At 37.1% G+C, this 13,536-nt stretch overlaps 1 protein-coding gene across 2 annotated transcripts in view; it reads left to right on the top strand.

The window, feature by feature from the left end:
- The first annotated feature begins 6,293 nt into the window (after window positions 1-6,293).
- lgr6 (leucine-rich repeat containing G protein-coupled receptor 6) overlaps window positions 6,294-13,536 on the top strand; it is a 157,125-nt gene continuing 149,882 nt past the window's right edge. The window contains exons 1-3 of one of the 2 annotated variants that reach the window (XM_073937934.1): window positions 6,294-6,460; window positions 6,554-6,641; window positions 9,093-9,202. In XM_073937934.1, the coding sequence (XP_073794035.1) occupies window positions 6,636-6,641; window positions 9,093-9,202 (116 nt within the window). In that variant the 5' untranslated portion in view covers window positions 6,294-6,460; window positions 6,554-6,635. Of the gene's footprint in view, window positions 6,461-6,553; window positions 6,642-8,631; window positions 9,203-13,536 lie in introns of those variants that run through there. The other variant, NM_001423839.1, reaches the window with a different exon arrangement.

Raw genomic sequence — 13,536 nt, 5'->3', positions numbered from 1 at the left:
TTTCTGCAGCACTGTGAGACTGCGCTATTTATATACGTAATGTAATGTAATGTAATGTGTATTTATAGCGCATTTATTGTGCATGGGGGGGGGGGGGGGGGTTGGGGGGGGGGGGTGTCTCCACACCACCACCAGTGTGCAGCATCCAACTGGATGATGCGACTGCAGCCACAGACCAACGGCGCCAGTCGTAGTTCCATCGTAGTTTATGCGCATCTTTTTTTAATGAGTAAAAAGCTTATCCGACTCAGCTATGCGCATACGGTTTTTATGCGCATTTTCAAAATATATGCGCGTCATGTCGTTTCCATCAACCGTTTTTTATGTGCATATGCAAAATGCGCGTGAGGATAGGTGGATGGAAACATAGCTAATGACTGAAAAGATCCACATTACCGCTAGATGGCGCCACTAACTCAATTAGTTCTATTGTGTCCAAAGAATATAACTTTCCCTGTAATTTAATCAACTTTTTATTCCACGCGATAAATAAACTTCTAGTCAGTCAACAATTCGAACTGTAAAAATATTAAGTATTAAAGTATAAAATATTAAAATTAAAGCATATTAGCAGAGCCTAATATGCTTCAACGTTTCACCCTGATTTCCAGAGATGGGTTGTGGCTGGAAGGGCATATGCTGTGTAAAAACGCGCTGGATAAGTTGGTAGTTCATTCCGCTGTGGCGACCCTGGATTAATAAAGGGACTAAGCCGAAAAGAAAATGAATGAATGAATTCCACACTGATAAAAATATCATGCATTGCTAAAGAGTCTATCACTTTCACTTTCCGTTTCCTTTGGCGGAGTCCCTGATTTGAATTGTTTTATTTGTTATAAAATATATTTGTATAAATTAAACAACTTCATGACAATTTTAGTTATTACATTTCAGGTGCTAGGCTGTAGCACTGAATAGCATTGAATAAATGAAGACTTCAGGATAGATGACTTGCAGAGGATAACAACAAAAGTGCAACCTGGCTTCAATATTATCGTACATAGAGTGGATGTGGTCGTGACATGCAAATGTAAGTGCGAAAAACTCAAGTTCGGCTGTTAAATTTCAACATTACATCCAGGAGCTGCAGCAAAAGCAATACTGTAGATTGTAGATAGCAGATTCAGGAAAATAAAAGAGAAAGGCGGGCAGAGTGTTGGCTAATGAAGATAAAATTAAATATCGATTTAGAATCACGGGGTGACTTATGTTACAATAGACTAATAATAATAATAATGATGATAAAATAATAATAATACAATGTAAATGATGAAAATAGCCCATAGCCTATCATAATCTTGACATGCTTAAATTTTAACAGCCGAATTTGAGCCACTGAATTTATGGAAGCGAATTTTTGAGCTGAAATAAAATGAACTGAAATCGCCTTTTGAATATTATACTTCGTATTTTTAAACAGAACTGAATATTTTGGAAGTGAAATCTGAAAGTTGAATATGAAATGTTGAATTTAAGTATAAAAATGTTTTTGAAATTTTGAATTGAAATATTTGCAGCTTAAATAAACAGCTGTGTAAAATTTCAGGACCTAAAGTTACAAACCCTGGAAATTCAAGCCATTAAATGCAAGCAGTTGCTAATTAAATATGTTATATAATATATATATATATATATATATATATATATATATATATATATATATATATATATATATATATATATATATATATATATATATATATAAATATATATAAATATAAATATATAATTATAAATATATAAATATAAATATATATAACATCCAAAAAAAAAAAAAAACATCCAAAAAAAATAACATCCAACACATAATGTACTGTGGGCAACATCAGTGGTTAGAGTATGCAAAACATCCGGGAACCTTTGGCATACTCTTTTCAGCATACTACGATTTGAGACATACTATTTAATCGAATCAAATCACTTTTATTGTCACATCATCAGCAGCACGTGTGCTATGATGAGTGAAAAGCTTAGGTGCTGGCTCCAACACAACGACAGTGCAAAAAATACAGACAGTGCAAATACAGGCGGTGCAAAAAAAATGACAGTGTAAATACAATGACAGTGCAAAATACAGTCAGTACAAAATACAGATAGTGCCAATACAATGACATTGTGCAAAAAACAACAGCATACTCCAAAAAAATAAAAAAAATAAAAAGTGATATGTGCAATGAATAGGTGTCCACATAGTTGTTGCATTATTGTTTCAAGTATGGATTGGTTAAAGTGCAGTGCATGCTACATATTGATGGTGTGCAGTGAGGGGTATGGAAGAATCTATCTGTGTGGGGTGTGTTAAGTGTTCATCAGCCTGATAGTCTGATGGTTGATAGTCTAAATTCTATTTTCAAATAGTATTTAGAACAAATAGTATGCGACTTGGGACACAGCAATAGTCTTTTTGCATTCCACAAGAAGAATTTTACACAAAAACAGTGTCCTTAATATCACCCATAAACAAAAATAGTGCAGTCCTTTGAACTATTTATCCAAACACCTCTGCACATCATCCCAAAAACTGTTGAATTTTCCCACAGCTCTAGAAGATATGGGTATGATCTGCTTCTGCTTGCTCACGCTGTCTCCAGCACATTTGTTGTCTGGTGGTCTGTTTGCTTTTATAGTAGCAAGTATTTTTATATCTGTGTTTTTTTTTTAAATCCTTAGAAGTTTTTGTTAAAGTGTTACAAGCATAAACTAAACCAAACAGTTATGAGGAGTACCATACCATGACATACTTTGAGCTTAAGCAAAGAAATATATGAAAATGATTTAATTATTTATTAAAAAAAAAAAACTAAAGAATTACATTGTGTTTAACGGCTTTAATAGGGGAAATAAGTTCACAAGGCACTGCAAAATACATTTTAAAACATCCATCATTGAAACAGAGAATATAAGTTGCTCAGTAACATAGTTGAACAAAGTTGAACAAATTTGATATTGGTGGTTCATTTTGCTGCGGCAACCTCTGATAAATAAAGGAGTAAGCTGAAGGTAAATAAATTAATGGATGAAAGATTTATATTAATACATTTTTTTTTCATTCATTTTACTTTTGGCTTAGTCCCTTTATTAATCTGGGGTCGCCAAAGCGGAATGAACCGCCAACTTATCCAGCACATGTTTTATGCAGCTGATTACTGGAAAACATCCATACTCACCCATTCACACACATACATTATGAACAGTTTGGTCTACCCAATTCACCTGTCCCGCATGTCTTTGGACTGTGGGGGAAAGCAGAGCTCCCTGAGGAAACCCACGCAAACACTGGGAGAACATGCAAACTCCACACAGAAATGCCAACTGACCCAATCGAGGCTCGAACCAGCGACCTTCTTGCTGTGAGGTGATCGTGCTACTCACTGCGCCACCATGATGCCGATATCAATAAATATTCCTCAATAAATAATGATAACAATACTAATAATAATGAGAAAATTAATGCAGCTGTGGAACCTGACCATTGCACTCTCTTGGCCATTCATTTTGACATTAACAAACGGTGTTAGACCAGTGAGGGGAGACAGACCTAACATTGTAACTTTAAATCACTTTTGTCATACTAACAACAAACCAATGGAGTGCAGCAGAGCAGTGCAAGAATTTCCAATGTGAGGGGTAGGGGCCAATCTGACCATTTCTAACTATGATACTTCAGTCCCCCTTAGTGTTCATGGTGATTATGTCGGACAGTACAATTCTCATGTTTATATATATATATATATATATATATATATATATATATATATATATATATATATATATATATATATATATATATATATATATATATATTTCACATTCAGCTTCTTGTGTGCTTTATAATTTCTTGCATGACACAACTGGAAAATGACATGAATTAAATCAAGATTTTTTTTTTTTTTTTCAGAGAGGTGGGAGTATTGCATGTTTGTAGTCCTCAGGCAAAGCAATTACCGCAATGAGTGTTTGCATGATAATTGAGCTTGATGGTGTTTAGTGTGAGAGAGGCCAACCAAATTTGCTGTGTGTGTGTGTGTGTGGATAATGCAAAGATAATGTGCAGCGATGACTACAGTTCATTTTTTTTTTGAGAGAGAGAGAGAGGGATTGTAACAAAGGGTCCACAGAAAATGGGTTTAGCTGAGGAATTTTAATGAATTAATGGAATTCATTTGAGCCCATTGTGAATAATTCTGAACCAGATGAATGAGCAGCTCTGGACTGCAGCACTGATAGCACAACAAATCGCCCTTAAAAGTTTTTGAAGCAGATGGAATGATCAAAATTAATACAAATTGGCAAAGGGGGGCCAAAGATCCAAATTCATATATGAGCCATTAAAGGCAAAGATTTGGCACTTATGGCAAAATGTAATCTGAATGTGAGCCCAATGTAGCCCATGTGGAAAATGATACATTTGGCCCAAATGACAGAGGACAAATGTGGGCTGCAGTTGGCAAATATTTGGCATAGTCATTTAAGGGTAAACTGGGTCTAAACCTAAAGTGGCTCACATGTGTAGGTGCAAATGTGGCCCAGTTATTTTAAGACATATGTGGGCCACTTTTGCAAATATTAGGAACAGTAAACTCTGGCTAATGCAGCCGTTAGCCTATAGTGGCCCAGAGGAGATATGGCAAATGTGGCCCAGGTATCTTAAAACATATGTGGACCACTTTTGGCACCATGATGGAGAAAAGTGTTTGCTTTAGCCCTGAAATTTTCTTTTGGGCTGATGTAAATTTTATGAGCTTTGCTTGAAAAGTTTGTTAATTACAGCAACAAAAATGAAGTGAGGCACAATGTTACCAATGTTTAATCCATTATTGGAAGTAATAGGCCAGATCTGGGCCAGAATAAAAGCAAACTGTGGCCCAGAATAGGGTCAGTTCTGGTTCAATTGGTTGAATTCTGGCTAATATGTGGTATTGCTTTGGCTTATTTGTGGCCCAGATCTGACGAACAGCAGTGGACCGCCCTAGAGCCATCATTCCATTTAGTATGTGGTCCAGTGTAAGTGTCTGGTGTGGGCTGTATTTGGGCCTGAATAAAAGTAAACTGTGGCCTAGAATAGGGTCAGGGAGCAGAATGATAATGCTTAAATCACTACTATGCAAGATTTCCAATGGGAATGTTACCAAAAACCTTTACCAGTATAGTACAAGGCTTGGAATACCACACATTTTTAAGCCAGGCTCATTCTGAAAACATACCCTCTATATACATTTCTGGAGAGCACCAAATACATACAAGGAGGTACATTTCTTTGCCGTTCATTAGAATCCACCAGAGGTCGCTGTATACACTTTTTGATATCTCAAATTTCTCTCACGAGTGCAATTCATGCCTGCTCTTTTGTGTAAATCCAGCGCTATTGACTAACTGACTGAGTGATCGACTGACCTACCCTTCTCCCTCCCTAAAACAAACCAATACCACCCACTTCCCTAAACCCAACTGCCAGTGTTTTCAAAAGCAATCCAGAAAAAAGAAAAGCCCCCTGATTTTTATCATATTGTCACCAGAGGTCTGTTCATCGTTCGTGGATTACTCAGTTAGCTGGATTTCGTTATTGATGATTTGACTCTATCCAGAATTGTTTTGTTCTTCAAAACTCATCCGAAGTTGTTGTCATAGCAACAGGTCTGGTAGCTCAAACCTGCTCAGGAGCAGGCTAATTTCATTTCATTAACAGGATTAGAGTTAAAAATATATATTAATAAAACTTATGCAATCTGCACTCCGAAATAAAAGTACAAAGACTGCCACCTAGTGGTTCAAAGAGAAAATGTATTAATATGAACCGTTTACATACAATCATATACCATCGCTTTAGTAAAACTTGTGTATGATAATAGACATGCACAATATGCGACTTTTTAAAATAATAATACATTTATGCTGTCATGACCATGTTTTGACAGTTATTATGATGGTGATTTGATGCTTCACAAAAGTGGCAAACATCTTTACCGATATCAAAATGATTTTGTAATGCAAAATTGATTTAAACATCCAGTTATTCTTTACACCGATTAAGAAACCGGCTACTATTATACGGCTATTATAATAAAAAAATCCACTGTAAAACTAAATAAATAGATAAATACTCTTGACACATGAAAGTGTAAAGCATGCAGCCCACAACTAAGAAGGAAAGTTATTTCGTATCATATTTAACAAACCGTTTCCTATGAATTTTATGTAATTTTGCTTACATGGATAATTGAATATTAATCAGATGATGTCATTACGCTGCTGTGCCGTCAGCCAATCATTGCATTGCTGATCATGATTTCGAGGATCGATTGATCTGTCCTTCAGAACACATGCAGCGATTCCAGATCAGTTCATCCAGACATTTTGATCTGGTTTACAGACATGTTTGAAGAACCAAATTAGCCAGAGCTCAGTTATTAAGATTAAAAGATCCAAAATCTGTCAAATCATCTTAGATAATTTAAGCAAGGTATGAAGAATGGACCCCAGGTTATTTACTTGTTTATTTATTTTTTGGCTTTTGTTTGTGACTTACCTGCTTTCTGGAACCGTACTTCGCCAGGCTCGAACCCCTTTGTCATGGTCAACTCTGACGTATGCTGTGAGCAAGTAGACAAACTGATAACAGCAAGAAAGCTGTCCGTATGGAGGTAAGTGGTCAGCTGGTAAGCCAGAAAAGGAACGACGTCATTCATACTCCACGTTGCAATAGTTTTAAAGACGAAATGCAGCCATGTATACTTCTGACCTCATAATTATCAGTCTGCAGAATTTGTTCATAGGGGTTGGTTTTAAGAATGAGCCGAAGTTGCACATTTTGCATTCATCACAACACTTAACACAGAGACTGCACTTAAGGAATTTGCACAGACCCTTGGAATCATCCTGCAAGATTGTTCCTAGAATTGTGCATGTTGTGGTACATCTCTGTAGTGCTTTTCTAAGATGTTTAAAGTTTGCCCCTGTTATGACCCTTGGCGGCAATCAATCAGGGGTCCGTTCTTTGTACGTGGATTACTCAGTTAGCTGGATTTGGATATTGACGATTTGACACGATCCAGGATCATTTCGTTCTTCAAAGCTGATCTGAGAGTTGTTGTCATAGCAACAGTTTTGCTAGCTTAAACCTGATTGGGAGCAGGATCAATTTATATAAACAGGATTACATCGGCTTAGTTCAAGCAAAGATAATAGAGAAAGTATGTTCCGAATTCTGATATTTTCTTACAGTAGTAGTTATATACACTTGGGAAAAGAGTAAATATTTTTAAACTATATATATAAAGTTATAGTTATTAATAAAATAAATAAAGTTATATATATATTAATAAATCTTATGCAATCTGCACTCTCGAAATGAAAGTACAAAGACTGCCGCCTGGTGGTGCACAGAGAAAACTTATTGATATGAACTTTTTAGATCGCTTTAGTACAAATTGTGTATAATAGAAATGCACAATATGTGACTTTTTTTAAAGCAATAATACATTTATGCAGTCATGAACATGTTTTGATGGTTAATATGCCAGTGATTTGATGCTTCACAAAAGTTGCAGACGCCTTTACCAATACCAAAATGCTTTTGTAAACATCCAGTTATTCTTTACACCGATTAAAAAAACGGCTACAATAATAAAGAAAATATTTTCTAAATGTAGAATTAAATACATTGATATGCATTGAAATACATGATGAATACTCTTGACACATGAAAGTGTAAAGCCTGCAGCTCAAAACAAATGTGGAAGGTTATTGCGTGTCATTTAACAAACCGTTCACTGCTAATTTGACATAATTTTGCTCTCATGGATAATTGAATATTAATCAGATGATGTCACTACGCAACTGTGCCATCAGCCAATCGTTGCATTGCTGATCATGATTTCGAGGATCGATAGATCTGTCCTTTACAACACATGCAGCGATCTCAGATCAGTTTATCCAGACATTCTAATCTGATTCGCGAACTTGTTTGAAGAACCAAATTAGCCAGAGATCAGTTATCGAGATGGAAAGATCCAGGATCTGCCAAATCATCTTAGATCATTTAAGAGAGGTACGAAGAACGGACCCCAGGGGTTACCATAATCCTCCAAGATGTAAACAAATGTTATTTATCTCCTATTGATCTGGAAATTTCCATTGTCTATTTTTCTAATTGAAAAAAAACAACAAAACAATTAATCACTGTTCCTTTCGCTAGCTAAAGTGAGACCCAGGAAACAAGCCATGCAAATGTCTTTGCAAACCACTCTGTATATTCATGTGGTAAAGAGACATCCCGCTGTACAAGCTGGGACAGTGAAGTTGTAAATCTGTAGGTTGTTTGGCTAAGGGGAGCCCGCAGCTTAACTCAATTATTGTTGTTCGGGCTATAAAACACCACGAAAGCGTTGCTCCAAGAGCAATGGAGCAAAACAATATTCTCATATGATTTACACAAGGAGAAAAGGCAGAAGAAGCAGTCAATGCTTGACTGCTGCCAGATCAAGGGAGCTTTCCACAAAAAAAAAATCTGGATTTTAGCAGCTGCGGAAAAGTTATGAAGAAAGGATTAAGGCACCACTAAAGGTGTGATGGAAATCCGCAGTGAAACAGATATCTGTCCATTCCTACAGAGTTCAGCGTCCCTGCTTTCTTCCAACCATCCACTCCGGCTGCCTGAGGCTGAAAAAGCGCGCAAGAGAAAGTAGGAGGAGTGCAGTACCCGGCAGCTCCACCCACCAAAACCTCTAGCCAATCAGAAGTGCCCTGCAAGCCTCCACTACAATAGGTGAATGTCTCCTAAGTGAGATGAGACGGGAGAGGGAGAGAAGACCTGTGTGAGCCCCTGTCTGACTCATTCACCCATGGGAGTTTGAAGTGACAGAATAAATCTACAGAGACGAGGCTCAGGATAACATTTCAGAGCTGAGAGCAGGCAGGCACATACACACAGACAAACAGAGCCACAGCTGAGTGAGAGACAGACAGATATACAGAACATCCACAGAGAGATAAGAGTTGGAGTCATTGTCATGTTGGTGGTGTTACTGATCCTGCATGCCGTGTCCTGTGCCCATTCTCACGGGTCGCCGGGTGCCGCTGTGCCTGTGAAGCAGTGTCCGTCTGCTTGCCAGTGTGAGGAGGATGGCATCCTGCTTCTGGTGGACTGCTCCGAACAAGGACTATCCAGCGTGCCAACTGATCTGAGTCCTTTGACGTCTTACCTGTGAGTACGCCCTCCCGCTTCTGTCATCCACTTTGATGGGATTGTGAATGGCTTGCTTTGATTACATGAAATATCTTCAAAAGGACGCTGTGTGATTATTGTTTTAAACGCCTGAATGATGGGTTTGGTAGATATGAAAGGCTCAAAGTTAATAATAGACTCTGTCAAGAGTGGTTGATCTGATCGGTGGTTCTCAACTTGTTTGCTTCAGGACACAGATTTAATGTTATTATTATTAGACGGCATAACTGAGACGGTAGAGATGTTGATAGTTTAGAAGTAAACAGTAATTCAATTCTGTTGATGTTACCTTCTCAAATTTTCTAAAGGGAAAGGGTTGAGTGGGAAACAGAATCTTTAGTTTTTAAATTTCATATAATTCTGGGAGCACCTGTATTTCAATCTTGCGGTTCATGATGAGTACATGGTCAGGCTATCCTCTCTGATTTGACCGCTTCTCCTAAGTGACTGATGGATTTGTGCTTGAATACCTTTGTTTGAATGAATCAATGATAAACACTTAGGAGGATTTGTCTACCTTATTAAACACACCTCTGCTATTACTTAATTTGCTTACACTATCCCACTTCTAAAGTTTTCACGTGACCTTATCAGAACAGACCTGCAACCCATTCCTGGATCTCGATCCACCGGTGCAGTATGACACACATGTGATCTGTCTTACGTGATCCTTGCTGATGTGCACCTTCAATCAGGGTTGCTATACAAACTCACATTATCGAGGCTATATTTTGACCCAAACGGGATACTTTCAGTGCTGAGTGCAATGCTTGTTCCCCATGTGTCCTGTGACAGTTCTCCACGCAGTGGTATCTGATGGGAACGTGTGTGTAGAGTGATGCAGTGGGGCGCTCTGTACGGTATTGGGTTTCTCCATGTCAGCTGGAAGCCTGTTGGGTTTAAGTCCATGCTAATCGCTAAGGCATGCCATATGTCCCCTGATTGTGAATGATGACGCAAAGGAGGACTCAAATGTTCGCTCATAAAACGTTGAGCAGCTCACGTGAATCAATAACTGGAGAGAGTTGTGTTTCAGGCTTTGGAGGAAGCGTAGGTTGGGAATTGGATTGCAAACACATGTACCGCAACCTTTCAAACATATTGAAACGTCTTGAGGAGTGTCTCTAGACATTTGCAAGTGCATGAGATTGGATCTCTTTTTTATACTGCCAATGTTATAGGGAAATTTTTCGCATTACGCAATAAATTGCATGGCATCAAAATTGAAATAAATGATTCTTTAGCCAATCGTAATTTAATAATTTATTATGTGATTTATTAAAATAACCCAGCATTTATATCATCCGCAGTTCAAGTTACGCATTTCACATGCTTTTGTAGAAACCGTTTTCCCCTCCACAAAGATTCAGTCGAGCCTGTGTAGATCAGACAAGCAGAAGTCTTTCAAACACAATGCCTCCTCTAACACTTTCTTTCTTCACCGGAGGAGCAGATTGACGTAAATATTGACAGAGCTTTGATGTGCATGTCATTGTTGAGATGTCAAAGTGTGTGTTTTAGTACGAAGGGGACCATTCTGCAAGAAAGCTCTGTTCTTATGATGCTGTTTACTAAGAGAACTCATTCACCGCTCGTCTTTTTTACGCCAAACTTTTACACAAACCAAGAAGAGGTGTTTGCGTTAGACATGTACAGAACATACAACTGCTTTCTGAGCTGCTTTCCATAGCTTATTTCACTGGCATGGTGTTATTATTATTTTACTTTTAACAGCTTTTAATATATGACGGGTCTTGACTCTTTATTATATTAGAGGATGAGCTATATGGTTGCTTTGCAATCAGTTCTTGTATGCACACAATTAAACTAGAGACTTCACATTTGACTCCCTAATCTAATTGGGAATCAATCTTCCTTAGAAACCCTTGACATAAATGTATTTTTCGTATTTCTTTTTATATAGTACATTTTAAAATCGTGACATTCTTGATATTTAAGAAAATGACAATTGTACATTGTTTTAAGGTAGCCTCCTATAATCACTGAAGCCTTTTAAAACTATGTTATTATTGTTTGTGTACATAACAAGCATATGCTATCCATCAGTATTTTTTTTTTCTTTGCATGGTGAGTCTTGCTTAACCCTAAACATTCACAAAACAGAGCTAAAAGCAAAGCACAAGTGGGAGCTGTGTGAACATGCTACTGAGAAAGCAGGCAGCAGTGCCGGACATTCTGCCAGCATTAAATGCCTGTCCTGTCTCACTCTGCAGCGATCACCCATATGGGACAACAGGTGCCCTGGGGCGCGGAAAAAGCCTGTCACCAAGAGAGCCTGTTTTTGCGCTGGTTTTTGTTTGTTTCTGTTGCTTCGACAGGAGTGGATGTTGAGGTACATCAGACAAGGAGAAGTTAGAGGCTGCTGTTTTGTACACATAAATAATACTTGCATGCATATTCCTAAACATACACACAGTTGAACTGTTGATTGACTTATTTTGTAGATATGCAATATTTAAAAGCAGCCAATATTCAATTCGATTCATGTTGATTTCTTTAGCGCTTTTACAATGTAGATCGTGTTAAAACAGCTTAACATAGAAGTTCTAGTGTCAGTCCTGTTTTCAGAGTTGAAGTTCAGTTTAGTTCAGTTCAGTGTGGTTTAAATTTCACTGCTGGAAGTGCAAACACTGAAGAGCAAATCCATCGATGTTTAGCTCCACAAGTCCCAAACCAAGCAAGCCAGTGGCGACAGTGGGGAAGAACAAACTTAACCAATGGAATGTGGAATCGAAAGTGAAGGAATCAAACCTATAAGACACAGATTCCTTGCATACAATCACAGTATACAGTTGAAGTCAGAATTATTAGCCCCCCCTGTTTATTTTTCCCAAATTTCTGTTTAACGGAGAAAATAATTTATTCAACATATTTTTTAACATAATAATTTTGATAATTCATTTCTAATAACTGATTTATTTTATATTTGCCATAATGACAGTACATAATAATTTACTAGATATTTTTCAAGACACTTCTATACAGCTTAAAGTGACATTTAAAGGCTTAACTAGGTTAATTAAATGATGAGTCAGGTTAGGGTAATTAGGCTAATTATTGTATAATGATGATTTGTTTTGTAGACTATCGAGAAAAAATAGCTTAAAGGAGGTATTCATTTTAACCCTTAATTTGTTATATATATATATATATATATATATATATATATATATATATATATATATATATATATATATATATATATGTGTGTGTGTGTGTGTGTGCTTTTATTCTAGCCAAAATAAAACAAATCAGGCTTTCTCAAGAAGAAAAAAAAATATTATCAGACATACTGTGAAAATTCCCTTGCTCTTTTAAAAAATTTTTGAGAGATGTTTTAAAAAGAATAAAAATTCAAAGGGGGGTTAAAAATTCTGACTTCAACTGAATGTATTCGCTGACATTCATATATACTTTTAATGCATTTCATATATCTGTTGATGCTGTTTTAAACCTGCTGTTATATTTTCATTATTTTCAAGGGATAATTCAACCAAAAATGAACATTATTTTCTTCATGTGCCGTCCTAAACTCTTTGAATTCCTCTTCTCTGTTACACAAAATAGGATATTTCTTGGAATGTTTCATCTGATTTTTGTAAATACAGTGAAAGTCAGCATGAAACAAAACATAATCAAGGACCTATGAGATTTTTAGAGATGACATTAGTAAATAAATCTATAATTAGTTAAATATAATTATATATAGGGCGAGGCAGTGGCGCAGTGGGTAGTGCTGTCGCCTCACAGCAAGAAGATTGCTGGGTCGCTGGTTCAAACCTCGGCTCAGTTGGTGTTTCTATGTGCAGTTTGCATGTTCTCCCTGCTTTGTGTGGGTTTGCTCCGGTTTCCCCCACAGTCCAAAGACATGTGGTACAGGTGAATTTGGTAGGCTAAATTGTCCGTAGTGTATGAGTGTGTGTGTGAATGTGTGTGGATGTTTCCCAGAGATGGGTTGCGGCTGGAAGGGCATCCGCTGTGTAAAAACTTGCTGGATAAGTTGGACCCCGGATTAATAAAGGGACTAAACCAACAAGAAAATGAATGAATGAATAATTATATATAATTATAATTAAAGTATTATTTTTACCTTCATAGCCAAATTCAGCCGCATGTGTGTATTTCTGAGCTAAAGCAAATTAGGGGTACTGATCTATGTATTGGCTTTCCCAGAGATGGGTTGTGGCTGGAAGGGCATCCGCTCAGTAAAACAGTGCTGGATGAGTTGACAGTTCATTCTGCTGTGGCGACCCCCAGTTAATAAAGGAACTAAGCCGACAAGAAAATGAATG

This window comes from Danio rerio, chromosome 23 (assembly GCF_049306965.1).
Source record: "Danio rerio strain Tuebingen ecotype United States chromosome 23, GRCz12tu, whole genome shotgun sequence".
NCBI lineage: Eukaryota > Metazoa > Chordata > Actinopteri > Cypriniformes > Danionidae > Danio > Danio rerio.
Note: the sequence above shows the minus strand (reverse complement) of the source record. Positions and strands in the feature narration are given on the sequence as shown.